This window comes from Pseudorasbora parva, chromosome 4 (genome assembly GCF_024679245.1).
Source record: "Pseudorasbora parva isolate DD20220531a chromosome 4, ASM2467924v1, whole genome shotgun sequence".
NCBI classification, from domain to species: Eukaryota; Metazoa; Chordata; class Actinopteri; order Cypriniformes; family Gobionidae; genus Pseudorasbora; species Pseudorasbora parva.
In genome coordinates this window covers 57569070-57593072 of record NC_090175.1, presented here as the reverse complement: position 1 = coordinate 57593072, position 24003 = coordinate 57569070, and the positions used below count along the sequence as shown (strand labels likewise).

At 40.5% G+C, this 24003-nt stretch overlaps 2 protein-coding genes across 2 annotated transcripts; both read left to right on the top strand.

The window, feature by feature from the left end:
• Positions 1-3084: 3084 nt before the first annotated feature.
• LOC137073826 (uncharacterized) lies at positions 3085-10965 on the top strand. The gene is made up of 5 exons (XM_067442527.1): positions 3085-3207; positions 3300-3513; positions 10318-10475; positions 10568-10781; positions 10958-10965. The coding sequence occupies exons 1-5, from the start codon at positions 3169-3171 to the stop codon at positions 10963-10965; spliced, it is 633 nt and encodes a 210-aa protein (XP_067298628.1). The 5' UTR covers positions 3085-3168.
• Positions 10966-13153: 2188 nt separating this feature from the next.
• LOC137074196 (coxsackievirus and adenovirus receptor homolog) lies at positions 13154-19629 on the top strand. Its single transcript, XM_067442880.1, has 6 exons — positions 13154-13235; positions 14083-14240; positions 14333-14546; positions 17449-17603; positions 19022-19235; positions 19500-19629. The coding sequence occupies exons 1-5, from the start codon at positions 13184-13186 to the stop codon at positions 19169-19171; spliced, it is 729 nt and encodes a 242-aa protein (XP_067298981.1). The 5' UTR covers positions 13154-13183; the 3' UTR covers positions 19172-19235; positions 19500-19629.
• Positions 19630-24003: the final 4374 nt, after the last annotated feature.

The following is a 24003-nucleotide window of genomic DNA, read 5'->3' as shown; positions in this document are numbered from 1 at the left end:
CACTGCACTGGCTCCCTATTAAACATTGCATACATTTTAAAATCTAGCTTATTACTTATAAAGCACTGAATAGTTTAGCTCCCCGGTACTTAAGCGAGCTCTTAACACATTATACTCCATCACGTCTATTGCGGTCTCTAAACTCTGGCCAGTTGATCATACCTAGAATATCTAAATCAACTGCAGGCGGTCGATCCTTTTCCTATTTAGCTCCCACACTCTGGAATAGTCTTCCTAGCATTGTTCGGGAAGCAGACACACTCTGTCAGTTTAAATCTAGACTAAAAACACATCTCTTTACTATGGCATACACATAGAACATTATTAACTCTCATTATTCAGATCAATTGACTGATTGTTAGGCTGCATTAACTAGGTCAGCCGGAACCGGGAACACTTCCCATAACACCTGATGTACTTGTTACATCATAAAAAGAGTGGCATCTCCACTAATGTTAGTCTCTCTGTTTATCCCGAGGTTTACTGCAGTATGTCCGGATCGGATGGTGGACCTGTGCCTAAATATGACCAACTCATCCCTGAAGTGTTAATCGGTGTCTCCTCTGAATTTGCCTCACCGGCACGTCATCCTAAATAAACCCGTCTCTTGCGTGATACCCAGAAACTCTGAATATTCCAATCTAATATGATTTGTGAGCTGTGCGGTGTCCAGAATAATAATCCTCTGCTGTGTGTTAATAGGCCAGAGGAGAACTGAGTCTGGTTTCTCTAAGGTTTATTTTTCTCCATCATGCCCTGATGGAGTTTGGGTTCCTTTGGTCGCCTTTGGCTTGGCTTGCTCAGTTGGGGACACTAACATTATGATCAGAGTTATTCAACTAAATATACAAATAAAATAAATTAATGAGGTCTTATTTAATTCTATAAACTATAATCCTGATCTGCCAACATTGTCTCTCTCTGATAAATTAAAATAAGCTGATAACATCACTGTTTACTCCAGAACGACTGTACAGCCGAATCACATTCTGCTGCAGTATTGTCCTGTTTAACACTGAAGCTGCTTTGACACAATCTGTTTGATTGATTAAAGTTAATGAGCATGTAAAGGCAGGAGTCCCAAAACTTTCTAAATATAGTATGAAATCAAACATCTGTCTAGTATTAAATATTCTTTTGCTATATTTGAGACACACAAAAAATGTATGTGCCGTTTCTGTGTGTGTGTTTGTCTGTTTCTCTCAATGTGGCATGTGTGGGTTGTTCTACGTCAATGTGGTGTTGAAAGGAACATGACACTTTGAGACATATAAGTGCATCCCAGGACCCTACAGTTGGTGCAATCTGGGATTTTTCAACACCTTCGGTTTCTCTCATACCTGTAACACTGACTCTTAGAGATGGAGATGGCCGCAATACTGGGAATATTTGGGATTTGTCTGATGTTCAGTGGTAAGCCAGCTTTTATCTTTTTGAATTTGTGTGAATGTGTATTTATTTACTCATCAATACAAAGCTTCGTGATTGAATATTTCAGATTCATGTCCAGTTGAGCTTCAGCCGCCAACAACTAGAATCAGCATGAAGAGTCTCTTCAGATTGAGTTGTTCACTGGGTTACTCGTGCGCTTCTGAATGGAAGAGAATAATAATAAAAACTTATGATAATAATAATAATTAAAAAAAAAACTCTTCTAGAATAAAGTGACCGTTAGACTGTAACAAAAAAAAATTTTTTTTTTCTCTCCAATTAAACATTTTCTACGCTGTAAAAAATCCAACTTTTTGATTTTGTCATTGATTTGTGCATGACAAATTCAGCTTTTAAAGTTTATTCAACTATTTAACATGAAATAAGTTGAGATAACTCAATCAAAGTTCGTACAACTATTGATCCCCAGTTTGGGAGAACATGTTCTGTAGCTGGTTGCCTTCCAATTTTAAGCTTTCTCAACCTTTTTTTTTTTTTACAGTGACTGATCACATCTACATTTTTCAGTTGGCCATTTCTGTAATACGCCCCCGATTTCTTTTTAATTTTTTTTAATTTTTTGCAGTGTAGTTTTTCAGCGGAATCACCTGATTTCTTCCGCCCGTTTCACAGAACATTATCTCTTTCCTGCATCTGTGGCTCTGAGCCAACCCCACACACACATCATTAATTCATAACCAGGCGCAGAATTCACAGAAAACTCCACAGATCTCAGCAGATTACCCGTCATTTGAGAAGCATACTCAATTGTGTGCGTGATTGTGAGGGGTAGTCATTGTGCGCTTATTGATGTGATTTTTTTTATTTTTTTTTATTTTAAAATGTCTAAAACAAAACTGATCACAGAGGGATAAATGGAAACATCACTTGTCTACAAAAACTACTTATTTATAGCTAGTAAAAATTGTTAATTTATTTACTTTGGCAGGTATTTATTTATTTTGCTCTATTGCTGATATGAAATGAAATGGTTTATTTAATGATTTGTCTATAATACAATTGATAAAGTAATTTATCAATTTAAAAGAAACAATTATTTCAGTGGATGTAGCCTGCAATAAGAAAAATCAAACAATTTGTTCTATTTGTATTTGTATTGTAAACCTTAAATAATATTAAAAAATTATAATATATATATTTTTTTACATATTATTTTTAATGCTTTCAGTTCCAATATTCTTAGATCTTTTTAACACATTTAAAACCATTCTGCGTGATTCCGCAGATTTTTCCAAAAATTCAGCGCAGAAATCACAGAAAAATGGCCCTGGTCATTACTTTACAAATATGTTTGTGAATAATATGTTTCTCCAATGTTATTGTTCAGCAGGAGATCTCAAACTGACAAAACACATAACACTAATGTGAATATAATTCTCTTATTAATAACTCTAGGTCGTTCATCTTTGGAACAAGGAGTTTTTTTTTAACAACATCGAGTTTTGTGCATTCATTGGGAGAAATATATTTGTGTATTTTGAAAGATGTAGTTATTGAATGCATTTTGTACCAAAGCAATGATAAATGATCCATAAATGAATAAATTGCAATTTCATTCTAGTTGATAAAGTGTGTGTGTGTGTGTGTGTGTGTTTCACAGAGTCTTCGGCCTTGACTGTCGATATCCCACAGAATGTGTATAAGATCTCCAGAGGTGATAATGTGACGATACCCTGCAGATTTACACCCCCAAAGACAAGAGATAAAGTCCAAGTCATGTGGAAAACCACTCCAGACGTGTCGGGAGATCCACCGGTAATGAACAACCATCAGTTTCCTCTAACATCACTGATACTAGAGCTCATGTTGGTGTGTGTTCATGTTGTATTTTTTTTTTTTTTTTACAGATTCGCATCATCACTTACTCCGGTCCCAATACAATGAATGTGCAGAGCAAATATAAAGACAGGGCGACGCTAGTTCACGATATCCCGAGTGGAAGAGCCGACCTGCAGCTCCAGAGAGTCACTAGCACAGACAAGCGTGTTTATGTGTGCAGAATTAAGGTTTTGAATAGTGGCGAGGACGCTGTGAATGATACGGCCAGGCTCGTAGTCTTGGGTAAGACACTCAGAGATCTGCTGAACACTATGGAGTTCATATGTCTTAATTTGAAGATGTTTGCCACTTATTTGATGAAACATGACATAATACGACTGAATGATTTTTTTGTCTTGTTGCCTTTGTGTCTGAGTGGAGGATCAGTGGTCTTCAACTAAGTTATAATGTACATCCAGCCGGTTTGCGAAACAAACCCTGGCAGGTTGATCAGGACCCGACTACATGACTACTCGCCAAATATTTATAAAAGACACATACAGTGGGAAAGGAAAGTATTCAGACCCCCTTACATTTTTCACTCTTTGTTAAATTGCAGCCATTTGCTAAAATCATTTAAGTTCATTTTTTCTCATTAATGTACACACAGCACCCCATATTGACAGAAAAACACAGAATTGTTGACATTTTTGTAGATTTATTAAAAAAGAAAAACTGAAATATCACATGGTCCTAAGTGTTCAGACCCTTTGCTGTGACACTCATATATTTAACTCAGGTGCTGTCCATTTCTTCTGATCATCTTTGAGATGGTTCTACACCTTCATTTGAGTCCAGCTGTGTTTGATTATACTGATTGGACTTGATTAGGAAAGCCAAACACCTGTCTATATAAGACCTTACAGCTCATAGTGCATGTCAGAACAAATTACAATCATGAGGTCAAAGGAACTGCCTGAGGAGCTCAGAGACAGAATTGTGGCAAAGCACAGATCTGGCCATGGTTACAAAAACATTTCTGCTGCACTTAAGGTTCCTAAGAGCACAGTGGCCTCCATAATCCTTAAATGCAAGATGTTTGGGACGACCAGAACCCTTCTTAGAGCTGGTCATCCGGCCAAACTGAGGTATCAGGGGTAGGTAAAGAAGAACCCAAAGATCACTGTGGCTGAGCTCAAGAGATGCAGTGATGGAGAAAGTTGTAGAAAGTCAACCATCACTGCAGCCCTCCACCAGTCGGGGCTTTATGGCAGAGTGGCAGTCGGAAGCCTCTCCTCAGGGCAAGACACATGAAAGTTTGCTAAAAACACCTGAAGGACTCCAAGATGGTGAGAAATAAGATTCTCTGGTCTGATGAGACAATACATAACTTTTTGTCCGTAATTCTAACCGGTATGTGTGGAGAAAAATATCACCCATCCAATACAGTCCCAACAGTGAAGCATGGTGGCGGCAGCATAATGCTGTGGGGGTGTTTTTTAGCTGCAGGGACAGGACGACTTGTTGCAATCGAGGGAAAGATGAATGTGGCCAAGAACAGAGATATCCTGGATGAAAACCTTCTCCAGAGTGCTCAAGACCTCAGACTGGGCCGAAGGTTTACCTTCCCTCAACACAATGACCCAAAGCACACAGCTAAAATAATGAAGCAGTGGCTTCACAACAACTCCGTGACTGTTCCTGAATGGCCCAGCCAAAGCCCTGTTGAAACCCAATTGAGCATCTCTGGAGAGACCTGAAAATGCCTGTCCACCAACATTTACCATCCCACCTGACAGAACTGGAGAGGATCTGCAGGAGGAATGGCAGAGGATCCCACAAATCCAGAAGTGAAAATCTTGTTGCTTATTTTCCAAAAAGACTCATGGCTGTATCAGATCAAAACGGTGCTTCTACTAAATACTGAGCCAAGGGTCTGAACACTTAGGACCATGTGATGTTTCAGTTTTTCTTTTTTAATAATTCTGCAAAAATGTTAACAATTCTGTGTTTTTCTGTCAATATGGGGTGCTGTGTGTACATTAATGAGAAAAAAACGTAAAATGATTTAAGCAAATGGCTGCAATATAACAAAGACTGAAAATTTTAATGGGGTCTGAATACTTTCCGTACCCACTGTATATGATCCAGAATCTGATCCAGAGGCTGAAATGTGGTATATACTGTAATTGTACAATAGCCAACAACACAGACATTTGAAGCAGTTTTACTCACCGCCTGCGCCTGTTTTAATGCATGACCGTGAACCTTTATCGTTTGGACCGCTCCATCTTTCAGCATTGGTCAAGCTACAAATCCGGAGTTAAACTGGGCCTTGTTTATAAAACAATCATCGCCGAAACACAGGGAACAAAAAAAACAATTGCGCAACTGTTTTGCTCTGACTCCATCTAATGTTGGGTTCTTTGGAAGCTGAACAGGGTTGTCTTGCCCTGACAAAAAAAACAAAACAAAAAAACACACACTTCTTTGGTGACATTGTTGATTTCATGAAGTCCTGTGACTTGTGCAGCGCAGTCGACAACTTCCCTAAAGCCAAGCAAAACGTGTTGATAGGCCAGTTTTGTTTTAGGGTGTGCTTTCTCTTGATGTCACATAGGCCCGTACTCGAGTATTTGTAGGAGGATACCGGAAGGAGTATTTGTAGGAGGATACCGGAAGGAGTATTTGTAGGAGGATACCGGAAGGAGTATTTGTAGGAGGATACCGGAAGGAGTATTTGTAGGAGGATACCGGAAGGAGTATTTGTAGGAGGATACCGGAAGGAGTATTTGTAGGAGGATACCGGAAGGAGTATTTGTAGGAGGATACTGGAAGGAGTATTTGTAGGAGGATACCGGAAGGAGTATTTGTAGGAGGATACCGGAAGGAGTATTTGTAGGAGGATACCGGAAGGAGTATTTGTAGGAGGATACCGGAAGGAGTATTTGTAGGAGGATACCGGAAGGAGTATTTGTAGGAGGATACCGGAAGGAGTATTTGTAGGAGGATACCGGAAGGAGTATTTGTAGGAGGATACCGGAAGGAGTATTTGTAGGAGGATACCGGAAGGAGTATTTGTAGGAGGATACTGGAAGGAGTATTTGTAGGAGGATACCGGAAGGAGTATTTGTAGGAGGATACCGGAAGGAGTATTTGTAGGAGGATACCGGAAGGAGTATTTGTAGGAGGATACTGGAAGGAGTATTTGTAGGAGGATACCGGAAGGAGTATTTGTAGGAGGATACCGGAAGGAGTATTTGTAGGAGGATACCGGAAGGAGTATTTGTAGGAGGATACCGGAAGGAGTATTTGTAGGAGGATACTGGAAGGAGTATTTGTAGGAGGATACCGGAAGGAGTATTTGTAGGAGGATACCGGAAGGAGTATTTGTAGGAGGATACCGGAAGGAGTATTTGTAGGAGGATACCGGAAGGAGTATTTGTAGGAGGATACCGGAAGGAGTATTTGTAGGAGGATACCGGAAGGAGTATTTGTAGGAGGATACCGGAAGGAGTATTTGTAGGAGGATACCGGAAGGAGTATTTGTAGGAGGATACCGGAAGGAATATTTGTAGGAGGATACCGGAAGGAGTATTTGTAGGAGGATACCGGAAGGAGTATTTGTAGGAGGATACCGGAAGGAGTATTTGTAGGAGGATACCGGAAGGAGTATTTGTAGGAGGATACCGGAAGGAGTATTTGTAGGAGGATACCGGAAGGAGTATTTGTAGGAGGATACCGGAAGGAGTATTTGTAGGAGGATACCGGAAGGAGTATTTGTAGGAGGATACCGGAAGGAGTATTTGTAGGAGGATACCGGAAGGAGTATTTGTAGGAGGATACCGGAAGGAGTATTTGTAGGAGGATACCGGAAGGAGTATTTGTAGGAGGATACTGGAAGGAGTATTTGTAGGAGGATACTGGAAGGAGTATTTGTAGGAGGATACCGGAAGGAGTATTTTTGCCACAGAAATACTCCATCAAAACTTCACAGTGTCCCATTAGTAACAGGATGAGAGTCACAGGATCCAGGTCTGCGATGTCCAATGAGACATAGCCAAGCGGTTTGGAATTGAGTTTGCCTTCCACTAGCAATGTTTGCAGGACAGATTCAGGCATGCAAGGCTGTCTTGATTGATTTTACTTCTTACTCCCATGTTCTGTCAAAGTGAGGGGCACTAGGTGGTATAGTGAAACTGAAGTTCAGATCAGCCATCTGTGGAGACCTTTAACTCGTGATCACCTCCAGTAAAGTTAGTGTCTCATAGTGTCTCAAAAGGCTTCCCTCTCTGGGCTATGAAGTGTCACAAAGAAAGTAGGAAGGAGACTGACATGTAAACATCTGGTTGTTAAGCACTTGTATAAGATCCTGTCCTATCTTTACATTAAAGTCGTCTGAAGCAGTCTGTGCCAGTGGAGTAAAATGGTGGTTTAAAGAGATGTAGCCGACAGGGAAGAATATCAGTCATCTGTTGGATCTGTGGCTTAGCATGCCAAATCTGGCAATCCTGACAGGACTGTTGGTGTTTGCATACAGCTTCATGGCCTCTAAGCACCCAGTATTGACCCAGCTCAGCCAGAACTCTCTCTGCACCAGGATGATGGAGCTGTTGATCCACGTCTTGAATGAGTAGCTTTGTGATATGATGTTGGGGATCTAAGACAATTGGGTGAATGATCTCTGAATCCAGGGTTTCAACATGGCAAAGTCGTCCACCCACCTGGAAAAGGTCAGTGTCTTACTCAGGGGCGAGGGAACTCAGGTGACTATCTGCTGGAATGGACTGTCCAGCTGTCAATGCTCTGAATTTGTCTAGGAATGAATCAAGCTGTGCATGTGCCAAGAGGAGCTTCTCTGCCTGTATATACTTTGAGATTTCACAAGAGGTGTCAGTGTTGGCCGCCTCATTAGTGGACACAGTAGCCTAAACTAGCTCCTTCCAAGTTCTGAATTGACTGAAGGCACTGGAGGCACTGGACTGGGAAAGACAGTAACCGCCCCAATAAAGGATGCTCTTTTCATCTCACTTAGGTTTAATCTTTGTGCTGGATGTCAATGGCCACATATCCTGTGGTTCAGTTAGGAAAGATGGCCCAGATCTCTATTGATGAGGGCCTGATAATGCCACTAAGGTCAGACCTCGGATGATATTGTCAGCTGGATTTTGACCAGAGTCAACATACCTCCAACTGGTAAACATTTGTCAAAGTCTGAATCTCAGCTACTCTAGATCCCACAAAGACCTTGTGTCTGCATGAGTCTGATATAAACTAATGCAGCATACTTGCGGAAGTTAATAGGGTTTCGCTTTAAAACCTAGACAAACTAACACGTTCAAACAAGACCCTGACTTCATTCAAAAGACAGGTAAAAACTCATCTCTTCCATGAGCACTTAAATGGATAGTTCAACCGAAAATGAAAATGTTACATTTATCTGTTTACCCCCAAACCATCCAAGGTGTAGGAGTCTTTGTTTCTTCAGTAGAACACAAATGGAGATTTTTATCTCCAAACATTGCTGTGTGTCAGTCATAGAAACATGTCTAGGTCTAAGTCTATTAGGATAAAAAAACAAACAAACATGCACAGACAACTTTAAATTTAACCCTGCGGCTTATGACGACACATTGATGTCTTAAGACACGAAACGATCGGTTTGTGAGATAAACCGAACAGTATTTATATCATTTTTTACCTTAAATACAACATCATGCACAAAAGCCCTCAAAGCGCAGCACTTCTGAAAAAGAAGTACAATCTACACGATCTAGTGTAGAGACATCACTTCCTGTGTGTGGCACGATCTGGCGTAGTTTACGAGTCCAAACAAACGTGAATGTGACAGGGATTCTCTTAATTTTTAAGTATAACACAATTCATACACAAATATGAATCACTGCTGCATTATCATTGAACATAATAATTTATATATACATGTGATATACCACCACTGGTCCTCTTTGTTTTAAGGCTCCTTCACAATCAAAAGTGACCGAAGCATAAAAAAAACGTCCATCAAAATTCATTAAATTTTACAACATTTGTACAGGTACCATATGAGTCTATAATGTTATGTCTGATCTGTGTATATAGGCCTATGGTTTTTCTTTTTCTTTTTTTAAAGCTGCTGTCCGTAACTTTTTGGTGTTCAAGATTTACAAAAATTGTACAATGACAATGTACAACATGAATTCATTTTCCCAAACCATGTTTTTGTCTTACCCTGAATTATGGTACACTTATAATAAGTGTTTATTTTGGGACTATTTCAGGCCAGACTGGTCGGTACCGCAGCGGAGGAGCACGGTCCTAGTGTGACTCGCCATTGACATAAACAGAGAGACGTAGCTCTGACTGCAATGTTCTTCCCCAAGACTCATGCAGTTCTTTTTATTAACTGCTAGAGCGCAAAAAGTTACGGACTGCAGCTTTAAAGAAAAATATTAAGCAATAAAAGTGTTTCAGTATTGAAATGGTGGTGTGTGTGTAAAAAGAAAGAGGCAGATTGTGTGTGAAGTGTGTGTTCAGGCATATTTGGTTTAATATCACACTTCCTGATATAACTTGATGATAAGTAACTTTTGATGCATAGTTATTATGGAAACTGATGAATGATATTCCTACATCATGAAAGTTTCAGGATAACAAGATTAATTAACACCAATTATCATATGTGTCTATGGTTTGTAGTGTGTGTGTGTGTTCCTTACTCACTGCTACTAATGTGTGTGCTCAGATTCTGAGTGTGGGTTACCATTCTTGTCACCTTACTGTATGCAGGACGCCTCTTCTGTCATTTATTAATCTACCTAAGGTCGTTCATCTTTGGAACAAGGAGTTTTTTAACAACACCTTAGAGTTGTGGGGCTGATTGTGTATTCATTGGGATAAATGTATTTGTGTGTTTTGAAAGCTGTAGTTATTGTACCAAAGCAATGATAAATGATCCAGAGTTTAGCTCACATAGACTGATGTTGCGATCACTCTGTGAAGAGATTTGAAAAAGTCACACGAGTATTGAGAAATGTGTCCCAGCGATTGTAAACAATAAATAAATAAATTGCAAGTTCGATAAAGTGTGTGTATGTGTGTGTTTCACAGAGTCTTCTTCGGCCTTGACTGTCGATATCCCACAGAAGGAGTATAAGATTGTCAACGGTGATAATGTGACGATACCCTGCAGATTTACTCCCCCAAAGACAGGTGATAAAGTCCAAGTCATATGGGCAACCTCTCCAGACGTGTCGGGAGATCCAGCGGTAATGAACGACCATCAGTTTCCTCTAACATCACTGATACTAGAGCTCATGTTGGTGTGTGTTCATGTTGTACTGTTGTTGTTTTTTCACAGAACATCATCCTCACTTACTTCAGTCTCACTGCAGTTCATGTGCGGAGCAAATATGAAGGCAGGGCGACGCTGGTTCACGATATCCCGAGTGGAAGAGCCGACCTGCAGCTCCAGAGAGTCACTGGCACAGACACGCGTGTTTATGTGTGCAAAATTAAGGTTTCGAACAAAACCGAGGACGCTGTGTATGATACGGCCAGGCTCGTAGTCTTGGGTAAGACACTCAGAGATCTGCTGAACACTATGGAGTTCATATGTCATAATTTGAAGATGTTTGCCGCTTATTTGATGAAATATGACAATACGACTGAATCATTTGTTGTCCACCTGTCCACCAATGAAATCAGATCTGGAATGTGTAATTTGACTCTGGCCATGATGCCATGTAAGAGAATTAGCTTTTCACAAAGACCTGATCTTCTGGTATCCTGCAATCCTGACCTTCTGTATGTCTTTATTTTCTCCTGCAGTGTCCACGAACAAGGCCTCCATCGGCCAGATTGTTGGGGGCGTTGTGGCCGTGGCGGTTATCTTTGGAGTCATCCTCCTCTACTACTGCTGCTGTTGGGAAAAGAAGAGCGGGTGAGAACAAAATTGTTGGAGTGAGGCAACTGCGACCATATACGCGGATGTTGTGTCGGCAATTATCTACATATGAGAAACAAACTTGTTTCCAAGTCACTGATATACACCAATGTAACATGAAAAAGCATGAGACAAATCTTTAGAGATGCACAATATTGACAAAAGTTTTGGGACGCCTGCCTTTACATGCACATGATAAATATTATTTGAATAGTGGAGTGATAAATATTATTTGAATAGAGGAGTGATAAATATTATTTGAATAGAGGAGTGATAAATATTATTTGAATAGAGGAGTGATAAATAGCGTGGATGATGGATGATGGGAAAGCGTCTTTAGGGCCGAGGATCCTGAGCTCACATTGTTCATCAGATTACTGCTGTAGAAAAAGGACAATGTCTCACATTAACCCTTTCTTTGTTTTCATGCATGTCTAGTTAACGTCTGCTTGAAACGCGAGCCGTCTCCAAACGCAGTGAACACTGGATTTGCACGCGGAGCGGACGACACTCCGCCGTTATCTGAGGATTGAGACGCCTGCGCTCACAACATTTCATTTGCTTTATTAGTAGTTAAAGTTATGCATTTTAATATGTTTCAAAAGTTCCTCTCAAAATGTTGCCTAGAACACATTTCTTTATTTGTTTTTTTCTCTTATAAATTCTTTTACTGTAAAGTTTGTTTGTATAATTTTTCTACAGTTTGTAGCGATGCACAGCAATACAGATGCTTAGTACGCCAGTATTGAACTATTGTTGAGTGCTTTATTACTCTTACTGGTAAATAAAATATGTAGACCTGCATATAACAGATGCTTGTGATTTTTTTTCTGTTGAAGGATCTTCTGCCGTTGCTTAAATAACCATATAATTAGAGCAGCGACACCTTTCCTGCACGTTATAAGCACTGTATAACCTATATATCAATATTACTACGCAATCTTTATATTCCCTTTATAATGTTATTACTTGCTTGTTGTTTAAAACACATTATGTTTTTCTTATATTTACATCATTTTCAATTCAAAGTCTACTTACTTTCCTCGCTATTGAGGGGATTTTGTATAATATAAACATGTAAAGCAGCCGCCACTGGACTCTAGAGCAGTGAGACGTGTTCTCTGAGCGGCCAATCACGCTTCAGTCTGACAATCCCATGGACGAGTCTGGGTTTGGCGGTTGTCAGGAGAACGGGACTTGCCTGACTGCATTTTGCCAAGTGTAAAGTTTGGTGGATGGGGGATTATGGGGTGGGGTTGTTTTTCAGGGGTTGGGTTTGGCCTTTAGTTCCAGTGAAAGGAACTCTTAATGCTTCAGCATACCAAGACATTTTGGAAAATTTCATGCTCCTGACTTTGTGGGACTAGTTTGTGGACGGCCCCTTCCTGTCCCAGCATGACTGTGCTCCAGTGCACAAAGCGTCGCTCCATAAAGACATGGATGAGGAGTTTGGTGTGGAGGAACTTGACTGGCCTGCACAGAGTCCTGAGCTCAACCCGATAGAACAGCTTTGGGATGAATTAGAGCGGAGACTGAGAGCCAGGCCTTCTCGTCCAACATCAGTGCCTGACCTCACAAATGAGCTTCTAGAAGAATGGGCAAAAATCCCCATAAACACACTCCTAAACCTTGAGGAAAGCCTTCCCAGAAGAGCTGGAGCTGTTAGAGAGGGTGGGCCGACTCCATATTAAACCCCACAGGATTAACAATGGGATGGCATTAAAGTTCATGCGCATTGAAAGGCAGGCGTCCCAAAACTTTTGGCAGTATAGTGTGTATTCCAACATCTGCCTAGTATTAATTCTTCTTTTGTTATATTTGAGACAGACATTTGTTGTAGCGTTTCTGTGTTTCTGTGTGTGTGTATGAGTGTTTCTCTCACAGTTTGTGTTACGACAATGCCGTGTTCTAACATGAAACTTTGAGACAAAAAATGTAAATATAAGGGCATCACAGGACTTTGCTGTCGATGTAATTTACATTTTTCAACACTTTCGGTTTCTCTCATACCTGTAACACTGACTCTTAGAGATGGAGATGGCCGCAATACTGGGGATATTTGGGATTTGTCTGATGTTCACTGGTAAGCCAGCTTTAATCTTTTTGAATTTGTGTGAATGTGTATTTATTTACTCATCAATACAAAGCTTCGTGATTGAATATTTCAGATTCATGTCCAGTTGAGCTTCAACCGCCAACAACTAAAATCAGCATGAAGAGTCTCTTCAGATTGAGTTGTGTTCACTGGGTTACTCGTGCGCTTCTGAATGGAAGAGAATAATAATAAAACCTCATGTTAATAATACAAAAAAAAAAAAAAAAAAAAAAAAAAAAACTCTTGCGAAATAAAATGACAGTTTAGGAGTTTTTCAGCGGAATCACCTGATTTCTTCCGCCCGTTCCACAGAACATTATCTCTCTCCTGCATCTGTGGCTCTGAGCCAACCCCACACACACATCATTGGTTTAGTTAGGGTGAATTCAGGGTGATTGGGACACTTTTCGCTTTGAGATGACTTGAAAAAAGTGTCCCAATCACCCTGAATTCACCCTACTTTACAAATGTTTATCCAATGTTTCTGCTGAGTAAAAGAGTTCATTAATCTGTTCACGTTTATTTTATACTCAAAGTCTGAGTTTATTCTCTTGATGAAGAAATTTAGACAAAACATAACACTAATGTGAATATAATTCTGTCATTAATTAATCTACCTAAGGTCGTTCATCTTTGGAACAAGGAGTTTTTGTTAACAGCATCGAGTTTTGGTGCTGATTGTGTATTCATTGTGAGAAATATATTTGTGTATTTTGAAAGATGTAGTTATTGAATGCATTTTGTACCAAAGCAATGATAAATGATCCATAAATGAATAAATTGCAATTTCACTGTAGTTGCTAAGTGTGTGTGTGTGTGTGTGTGTGTTTTACAGAGTCTTCTTCAGCCTTGACTGTCGATATCCCACAGCATGTGTATAAGATCTCCAGAGGTGATACTGTGACGATACCCTGCAGATTTACACCCCCAAAGACAAGAGATAAAGTCGAAGTTACATGGGAAGCGACTCCAGACGTGTCGGGAGATCCACCGGTAATGAACGACCATCAGTTTCCTCTAACATCACTGATACTAGAGCTCATGTTGGTGTGTTCATGTTGTACTATTTTTTTTTTTTTTTACAGATTCACATCATCACTTACTCCGGTCCCAATACAATGAATGTGCGGAGCAAATATAAAGACAGGGCGACGCTAATTCACGATATCCCGAGTGGAAGAGCCGACCTGCAGCTCCAGAGAGTCACTAGTGAAGACATGCGCGTTTATCTGTGCAGAATTAAGGTTATGAATAAAGACGAGGACGCTGTGTATGACAAGGCCAGGCTCGTAGTCTTGGGTAAGACACTCAGAGATCTGCTGAGCACTATGGAGTTCATATTTCATAATTTTAAGACGTTTCCCGCTTGTTTGATGAAATACGACTGAATGATTTGTTGTCTTAATGTTTCTGAGTGAATGATCAGTGGTCTTTAACTAAGGTAACCTATAATGTACATTGGGGCAAAAAAGTATTTAGTCAGCCACCAATTGTGCAAGTTCTCCCACTTAAAATGATGAGAGAAGCCTGTAATTTTCATAGGTACACTTCAACTATGAGAGACAGAATGAGAAAAAATCCAGAAAACCACATTGCCTGATTTTTAAAGATTTTATTTACAATTTGGAAAGTAGGTATTCGTTCAATAACAAAAGTTCATCTCTCTTTTGTTATATTCCCTTTGTTGGCAATGACAGAGGTCAAATGCTTTCTGTAAGTTGCCACAAGGTTTTTACACACTGTTGCTGGTTTGGCCCATTTCTCCTCTAGAGCAGTGATGTTTTGTGATTTTCAACTCCCTCCAAAGATTTTCTATGGGGTTGAGATCTGGAGACTGGCTAGGTCACTCCAGAACATGAAATGCTTCTTACAAAGCCACTCCTTCGTTGCTCAAGCGGTGTGTTTGGGATCATTGTCATGCTGAAAGACCCAGCCATGTTTAATCTTAAATGCCCTTGCTGATGGAAGGAGGTTTTTACTCAATCTTATCTCATGATACATGGCCCCATTCATTCTTCTCTTTACATCTGACCATATGCCATTCTCCCATCCTCTTCTGGATCATCCAAATGCTCTCTAGCAAACTTCAGTACTGGCTCAAGCAGGGGGACACATCTGGCACTGCAGGCTTTAAGTCCCTGGCAGCGTAGTGTGTTACTGATGGTATCCTTTGTTACTTTGGTCCCAGCTCTCTGCAGGTTATTCACTAGGTCCCCCCGTGTGGTTCTGGGATTTTTGCTCACCGTTCTTGTGATCATTTTGACCAGATCTTGTGTGGAGCCCCAGATTGAGGGAGATTATCAGTGGTCTTGTATGTCCTCCATTTTCAAATAATTGCTCCCAAAGTTGATTTCTTCACACCAAGCTGTTTACCTATTGCAGATTTAGGCTTCCCCGCCTGGTGCAGGTCTACAATTTTGTTTCTGGTGTCCTTTGACAGCTCTTTGGTCTTGGCCATAGAGGAGTTTGGAGTCTGACTGTTTGAGAGGTTACAGGTCTATGAGAGCCAGAAATCTTGCTTTTTTGTAGGTGACCTAATACTTATTTTCCACCATAATTTGCAAATAAATTCTTTAAAAATCAGACATTGTGATTTTTTCCCCCTCTCATTCTGTCTCTCATAGTTGAAGTGTAGTATGATGAAAATTACAGGCCTATCTCATCTTTTTAAGTGGGAGAACTTGCACAATTGGTGGCTGACTAAATACTTTTTTGCCCCAATGTACATCCAGCCAGTTTGCGAAACAGCACCTCTCGCAACTTTAGTAAATTTGATTCCGGTAAGAGAATAAAAAAAGTTGATTCCGGTAAGAGAGTCAGGCGCTCTTCAAAACTTCTCTTTAATAGCATATGTCAGGCAGTCAGTGACATCCATTTACAATATGAGGATGGTAGGAAGTTATGGAAAGTTATGTTGTGGTTGTTGTTGTGTTGAGATTCATTTCATGAGCGCACAACATTTAATAATATCAGGGGCACACAGGTGCTCGTATCACATCAAGAAGTAGTAACTGATATAGTCCATCAGAGAGCGTTACAGATTTTCTGCTCCGGGATGGCCTTTCTGACACCCCCCTTTAAACACAAAGCTTCTGCAAAGAAAAACAGTTCACAATGTTTACCTTTAAAATCTAGCCAAACGAACAAGTTCAAACAAGATCCAAGATATTTAATGTACAGTTGTATCACTTTTCACACACGAACAAAGATGAGGTCATGAAATATTGATTAGGGAAGAAAGTGTTTCATCTTGTAATCCATTACCATCACAAATCATTCTAGCAACAAGACGAACTCTTCAACAATATTGCCATAGATCTGCTAATATTGGCTTAACATTATTGACACAAATATCACAATTAGATTAATTTAGTATAACAAGTAGTTTAGATTATTACCTTGATTCCATTTGATTCTGTATTGATTTATTTGGATATAGCATCAGGTACAGTACGTCAACTTTGTTCATCTTTCTGATGTTCGTTGATGTTTATTTGGTGCTATAATTATTAGTAAAGAGGAAGAGATGATTGGTTCACAAGCCGCTTGAACTGAGACGCTACAGCGATTCTTGGGATTTTATACAGCATTGCTATTGACGATGGCCAATAACTGACCTCAGAACTGCGACTGACGTGGCTTTTCCTATCACTGCTATGCTGATGACACTCAACTCTACTTCTCTAATCTGAGGCTGATCGGATGAAATTTTCACTTTTTTGTAGTAATCCAGTCACCAGAGTTTCTAGTTTTATCATTAAGGTCAAGCGTTGTTGTTTGAGCACTGTGTTGATTTGCTGAAGTTGAAATTATCATATGTGTCTACAGTTTGCAGTGTGTGTGTGTTCCTTACTCACTGCTACTAATGTGTGTGCTCAGATTCTGAGTGTGGGTTACCATTCTTGTCACTTCACTGTATGCAGGACGCCTCTTGTAAATGCTGTTGAAAATGTATAATTCTGTCATTAATTAATCTACCTAAGGTCGTTCATCTTTGGAACAAGGAGTTTTTTAACAACACCTTAGAGTTGTGGGGCTGATTGTGTATTCATTGTGAGAAATGTATTTGTGTGTTTTGAAAGCTGTAGTTATTGTACCAAAGCAACGATAAATGATCCAGAGTTTAGCTCACATAGACTGATGTTGTGATTGAAATTGAAAGTTTTCTGTAGTTGATAAAGTGTGTGTGTGTGTTTCACAGAGTCTTCTGCCTTGACTGTCGATATCCCACAGAATGTGTATAAGATCGCCAGAGGTGATAATGTGAGGATACCCTGCAGATTTACACCCCCAAAGGCAGGTGATGAAGTCCAACTCAGATGGGAAGCATATCCAGACGTGCCAGGAGATCCAGCGGTAATGAATGACCATCAGTTTCTGGAGTAAACAGTGATGTTATCAGCTTATTTTAAATTATCATAGAGCGACAATGTTGGCAGATCAGGATTATAGTTTATAGAATTAAATAAGACATAAATAATTAATTTTATTTGTATATTTAGTTGAATAACTTAGATCATAATGTTAGTGTCCCCAACTGAGCAAGCCAAGCCAAAGACGACCAAAGGAACCGAAACTCCATCAGGGCATGATGGAGAAAAATAAACCTTAGAGAAACCAGACTCAGTTCTCCTCTGGCCTATTAACACACAGTGGAGGATTATTATTCTAGACACCTTACAGCTCAGAAATCATATTAGATCCGAATATTCAGAGTTTCTGGGTATCACGCAAGAGACGGGTTTATTGAGGATGGGGCGTCGATTACACAAGAGTATGAATATATGAAAGATCGGAGTTATAGCACCAGAGACGGGTTTATTGAGGAATGACGTGCCGGTGAGGCAAATTCAGAGACACCGATTAACACTTCAGGGATGAGTTGGTCATATTTAGGCACAGGTATCTTCAGGGCGTGAAGAAATATAGAGCTGAGTATCGTCAGCATAACAATGAAACGTAACGCCATGCTTCCTAATGATATCTCCCAGTGGTAGCATATACAAGAAGAAGAGTAGCGGTCCTAACACTGAGCCTTGCGGTACCCCATACTGAACCATACTGAACTTGTGATCGGTGTGACATCTCTTCATTTACTGCTACAAACTGATAACGGTCAGATAAGTACGATTTAAACCATGCCAATGCAATTCCACTAATGCCAACATATTTCTTGAGTCTATTCAGAAGAATATTGTGGTCTATAGTATCGAATGCAGCACTAAGATCGAGTAACAGCCACGATCAGATAAGAGTAAATCATTTGTAACTCTAATTAGAGCAGTCTCAGTACTATGATACGGTCTAAATCCTGACTGGAAATCCTCACATATACCATTTCTTTCTAAAAAGGAGCATAGTTGTGAAGACACAGCCTTTTCTAGTATTTTTGATAGAAACGGTAGATTCGAGACTGGCCTGTAATTGACTAATTCTTTCGGATTGTGTTTTTTTAATAAGTGGTTTAATTATAGCCAACTTAAAAGTTTTCGGTACATATCCTAATGTCAAAGATGAATTAATGATATTGAGCAGAGGATCTATGACCTCTGGAAGTATCTCTTTTAATAGCCTAGTCGGTATAGGGTCAAGCATACATGTTGTTGATTTTGATGACTTAAGACTTAAGTTTAGCCAATTCTTCTCCTCCTATAGCAGTGAATGAGTGTAATTTTTTCCTATATCACTAACACTAGATATCACTTATACTAATATCACTAATACTAGAGCTCATGTTGGTGTGTGTTCATTTTGTACTGTTGTTTTTTTCACAGATCATCATCCTCATTTACTCCAGTCCCACTGAAAGTAAAGTGCAGAGCAAATATAAAGGCAGCGCGATGCTAGTTCACGATATCCTGAGTGGAAAAGTCTACCTGCAGCTCCAGAGAGTCACTAGAGCAGACACGCGTGTTTTCCTGTGAAGAATTAAGGTTCTGAATAGTGACGAGGACGCTGTGTCTAATAAATTCAGTCTCGTAGTCTTGGGTAAGACACTCAGAGATCTGCTGAATACTATGGAATTCATATGTCATAATCTGAAGATTTGCCGCTTATTTGATGAAATACGACATAATACGACTGAATGATTTGTTGTCTTAGTGTCTGAGTGGGGGATCTGTGGTCTTCAACTAAGGCATAATGATGGCCAATAACTGACCTCAGAACTGCGACTGACCATCAGAATCAAGCATTTCAGAGCCGTACATGCCGTGTGAATGAAATCTTGACCGTGTTCCTGTCGTGTTCCAGTGGCTCCATCGCCGCCCATCTGTACGATTGAAGGGGAGGCAGAATACTATCAGGACATCAAACTGACCTGCCGATCAGAGGAAGGAACGCCGAATCGCCCAATCTACAAGTGGTGGAGCTACGACACCAATAACATCTCTCGGCCAATCCCGCCCAATGCCACTGACCGTATGTGTGTCTGTCTGTGATGGTGCTCAGATACATGCTTAAACCTCGCTTTCCTGCATCACATATGAGTGTGTGTTGGTCTCTCCTCAGTAAACAGAGTTTTGTCGCTCTACAGTATTTCCGATGAAACGTCCGGTTTCTTCATCTGCACGTCCACCAATGAAATCAGATCTGAAAAGTGTAATTTGAGCCTGACCGTAATCCCACGTAAGAGAATAATCTTTTCACAAAGACCTGCTTTTCTGTGACCTGCAATCCTGACCTTCTGTATGTCTTTTTTTCTCCTGCAGCGTTCATGAACAAGATTGTTGAGGCCGTTGTGCCCGTGGCGGTTATCTTTGGAGTCATCCTCCTCTACTACTGCTGCTGTGGGGGGAAGAAGAGCGGGTGAGAACAAAATTGTTGGAGTGAGGCAACTGCGACCATATACGCCGATGTTGTGTCTGCAATTATCTGCACATGAGAAACAAACTTGTTTCCAAGCCACTGATATTCACCAATGTAACATGAAAAAGCATGAGACAAATCTTTAGAGTTGCACTATATTGCCAAAAGTTTTGGGACGCCTGCCTTTCAATGCTAATGAACTTTAATGCCGTCCCATTGTTAATCCTGTGGGTTTAATATGGAGTCGGCCCACCCTCTCTAACAGCTCCAGCTCTTCTGGGAAGGCTTTCCTCAAGGTTTAGGAGTGTGTTTATGGGGATTTTTGCCCATTCTTCTAGAAGCTCATTTGTGAGGTCAGGCACTGATGTTGGACGAGAAGGCCTGGCTCTCAGTCTCCGCTCTAATTCATCCCAAAGCTGTTCTATCGGGTTGAGCTCAGGACTCTGTGCAGGCCAGTCAAGTTCCTCCACACCAAACTCCTCATCCATGTCTTTATGGACCGACGCTTTGAGCACTGGAGCGCAGTCATGCTGGGACAGGAAGGGGCCGTCCCCAAACTAGTCCCACAAAGTTGGGAGCATGAAATTGTCCAAAATGTCTGGGTAAGCTGAAGCATTACGAGTTCCTTTAACTGGAACTATGGGGCCAAGCCCAATCCCTAATAAAACAACCACTTGGCACAATGCAGTAAAGTCCCGTTCTCCTGGCAACCACCAAACCCAGATTCGTCCATTGGATTGTCAGACTGAAGCGTGATTGGTCACTCAGAGAACACGTCTCACTGCTCTAGAGTCCAGTGGCGGCTGCTTTACTCCACTGCATCCCACGCTTTGCATTGCTCTTGGTGATGTAAGGCTTGGATGAGCTGCTCGGCCATGGAAACCCATTCCATGAAGCTCTCTCCGCTGTTCTTGAGCTCATCTGAAGGCCACAGATGTTTGGAGGTCTGGAGATGTTGATTTGATGCCCAATTGGCACTAAGGAGCCTATCGTCCGCCAAGAAAACATCCCCCACACCATTACACCACCACCACCATTCTGCACAGTGGTAACAAGGCATGATGGATCCATGTTCTCATTCGGTTTACGCCAAATTCTGACTCTACCGTCTGAATGTTTCAACAGAAATCGAGACTCATCAGACCAGGCAACATTTTTCCAGGCTTCAACTGTCCAATTTTTGTGAGCTTGTGCAAATTGTCGTCTCTTTTTCCTATTTGTAGTGGAGATGAGTGGTACCTGGTGGGGTCTTCTGCTGGTGTAGTCCATCCGCCTCAAGGTTGAGCGTGTTGTGGCTTCACAAATGCTTTGCTGAATACCTCGGTTGTAACGAGTGGTTATTTCAGTCAAAGTTGCTCTTCTATCAGCTTGAATCAGTCGGCCCATTCTCCTCTGACCTCGAGCATCAACAAGGCATTTTCTCCCACAGGACTGCTGCAGACTGGATGCTCTTCCCTTTTCACACCATTCTTTGTAAACCCTAGAAATGGTTGTGTGTGTAAATCCCAGTAACTCAGCAGATTGGGAAATACTCAGACCGGCCCGTCTGGCACCAACAACCATGCCACGCTCAAAACGGCTTAAATCACTTTTCTTTCTCATTCTGACATTCAGTTTGAGTTCAGGAGATTGTCTTGACCAGGACCACACCCCTAAATGCACTGAAGCAGCTGCCATGTGATTGGTTGATTAGATAACTGCATTAATGAGAAATTGAACAGGTGTTCCTAATAATCCTTAAGGCGAGTGTAGTGTATAATGTAAATATGGACAATTTTGTACATTGTAGATAAAGTTATGACCAGGTTTGCTCATATGTCTAAGATGGCATGATGACAATAAACTGGAAATCTATATGAAATAAATACAATAATCATTAACACTCCTCTTGCAGATCCCTCTAATAACAAGGCCGATAATGTGAATGAAGGTAAGCACAAGTTCAGTGCTATTACTACACTATACACATGTAACTGATGATGGACTGGTTGCATAAATATCAGGCGTGTAATTTATGGCTCAGGGTAATATCAATCCCGTGTTCATCATGCTTGAAGAGGAACCTACAGTATCTCACAAAAAAGTAACTCACCCCCTCACATTTCAGCAGCCATTTTAATCTTCTCAAGAGAGAAAACTACAGAAATTAAACTTGGATATATTTTTTAGTAGTCTGTGTGCTGCTTGTATAGTAGTATAGATTTACTGTCCTCTGAAAATAACAACATACAGCCATTAGTATAACAGCAGTACATCATTTAACCATGTAAAGCCACGTTCTACTTTAGTATACCTTCTCAAGGGACAATACTACAGAAATTAAACTTGGATATATTTTAAAATAACGTAACATACAGCCATTATATAGATTGCAACAAAAGTGAGTGATAACAGCAATATGTCGTTTAACCATGCAAAGCCACATGTCCTACTCATCACACTCATGTTTGTGTCTGCTTGATAGGACCATACAGATGTGTGTATCTTGTATTAGAGTCGTTAAAATTTGGTGCTTTGTGTACAATTCTCTCCTAATGACCACTGGGTGTTCAACAAGAACTCTCTGAGGATTTGAGAATTAGTATTGTTGCTCTCAATAATGATGGCCTAGGCTATAAGATGATTGGTAACACCACTGCAACAAGTCAGTTTGTATGGCTGTCGTCCCAGAAGGAAGCCTCTTCTGAAGCTGGCTCACAAGAAAGCCGGCAAAAAGTTTGCTGTAGTCATCCTATCCAAAAACATGTGTGGCTCAGATAGTGTCCAGCATGACGCCCTGGTGAGGAGTACCAAGACAATTGGGTCTTGCCTACAGTCCAGCATGGTGGTGGCAGCATCATGATGTGGGGCTACATGAGTGCTGCTGGTATTCGGGAGCTGTGCTTCATTGAGGGAAACATGGATTCCAACATGTACTGAGACCTTCTGAAGCAGATATATTGACACTTTAGACACAGTTTTGACATGTTCACTCAGGGTGTATGCTCTTTTGTTGTCAGCTATGTAATGGCTGTATGTTAGGTTATTTCAGAGGACAGTAAATCTATACTGCTATACAAGCAGCACACCGACTACTCTAAAATATATCCAAGATTAATTTCTATAGCATTGTCCCTTTAGATGATGTACTAAAATGGCTGCTGAAATGTTAGGGGTGTACTCATTTTGTGAGATACTGAGCACTATTAAATAATATGGAAAGATTGTTTTGGACTACAGAGCACAATGTCTATTCATAAAACACAATTCAAATGAAACACAACATCAAAATTCAATAAATCGTAACACAAATGAACAGGTACCGTATGAGTCTATTTTGCACTCTTGATGGTTTAGAGTGCCACCCTTTCATTGCCGTGGGACCCTTTAACAATATTTAAATAATTACCATGATTTGTGTGTGTGTTCATATGGCTAATGCGACAAACGTCACCAAGTGTCATCCCTTTCCGATGAAGGAAAAAAATGTAAACGTAACATTTTCTGGTCATTTTTGAGGGCTAATCCTGTTTATTTAAATATCACATCAGTAATTTGCCAGCGATTATTCTATCAGCGAGTGCTCTGTGTATTAGTTATACAATAATATTTGAATAAAGGAATGATAAATATTATTTGAATAGAGGAGTGATAAATAGCGTGGATGATGGGAGAGGGTCTTTAGGGCCGAGGATCCTGAGCTCACATTGTTCATCAGATTACTGCTGTAGAAAAAGGACAATGTCTCACATTAACCCTTTCTTTGTTTTCATGCATGTCTAGTTAACGTCTGCTTGAAACGCGAGCCGTCTCCAAACGCAGTGAACACTGGATCTGCACGCGGAGCGGACGACACTCCACCGTTATCTGAGGATTGAGACGCCTGCGCTCACAACATTTCATTTGCTTTATTAGTAGTTAAAGTTATGCATTTTAATATGTTTCCAATGTTCTTCTCAAAATGTTGCCT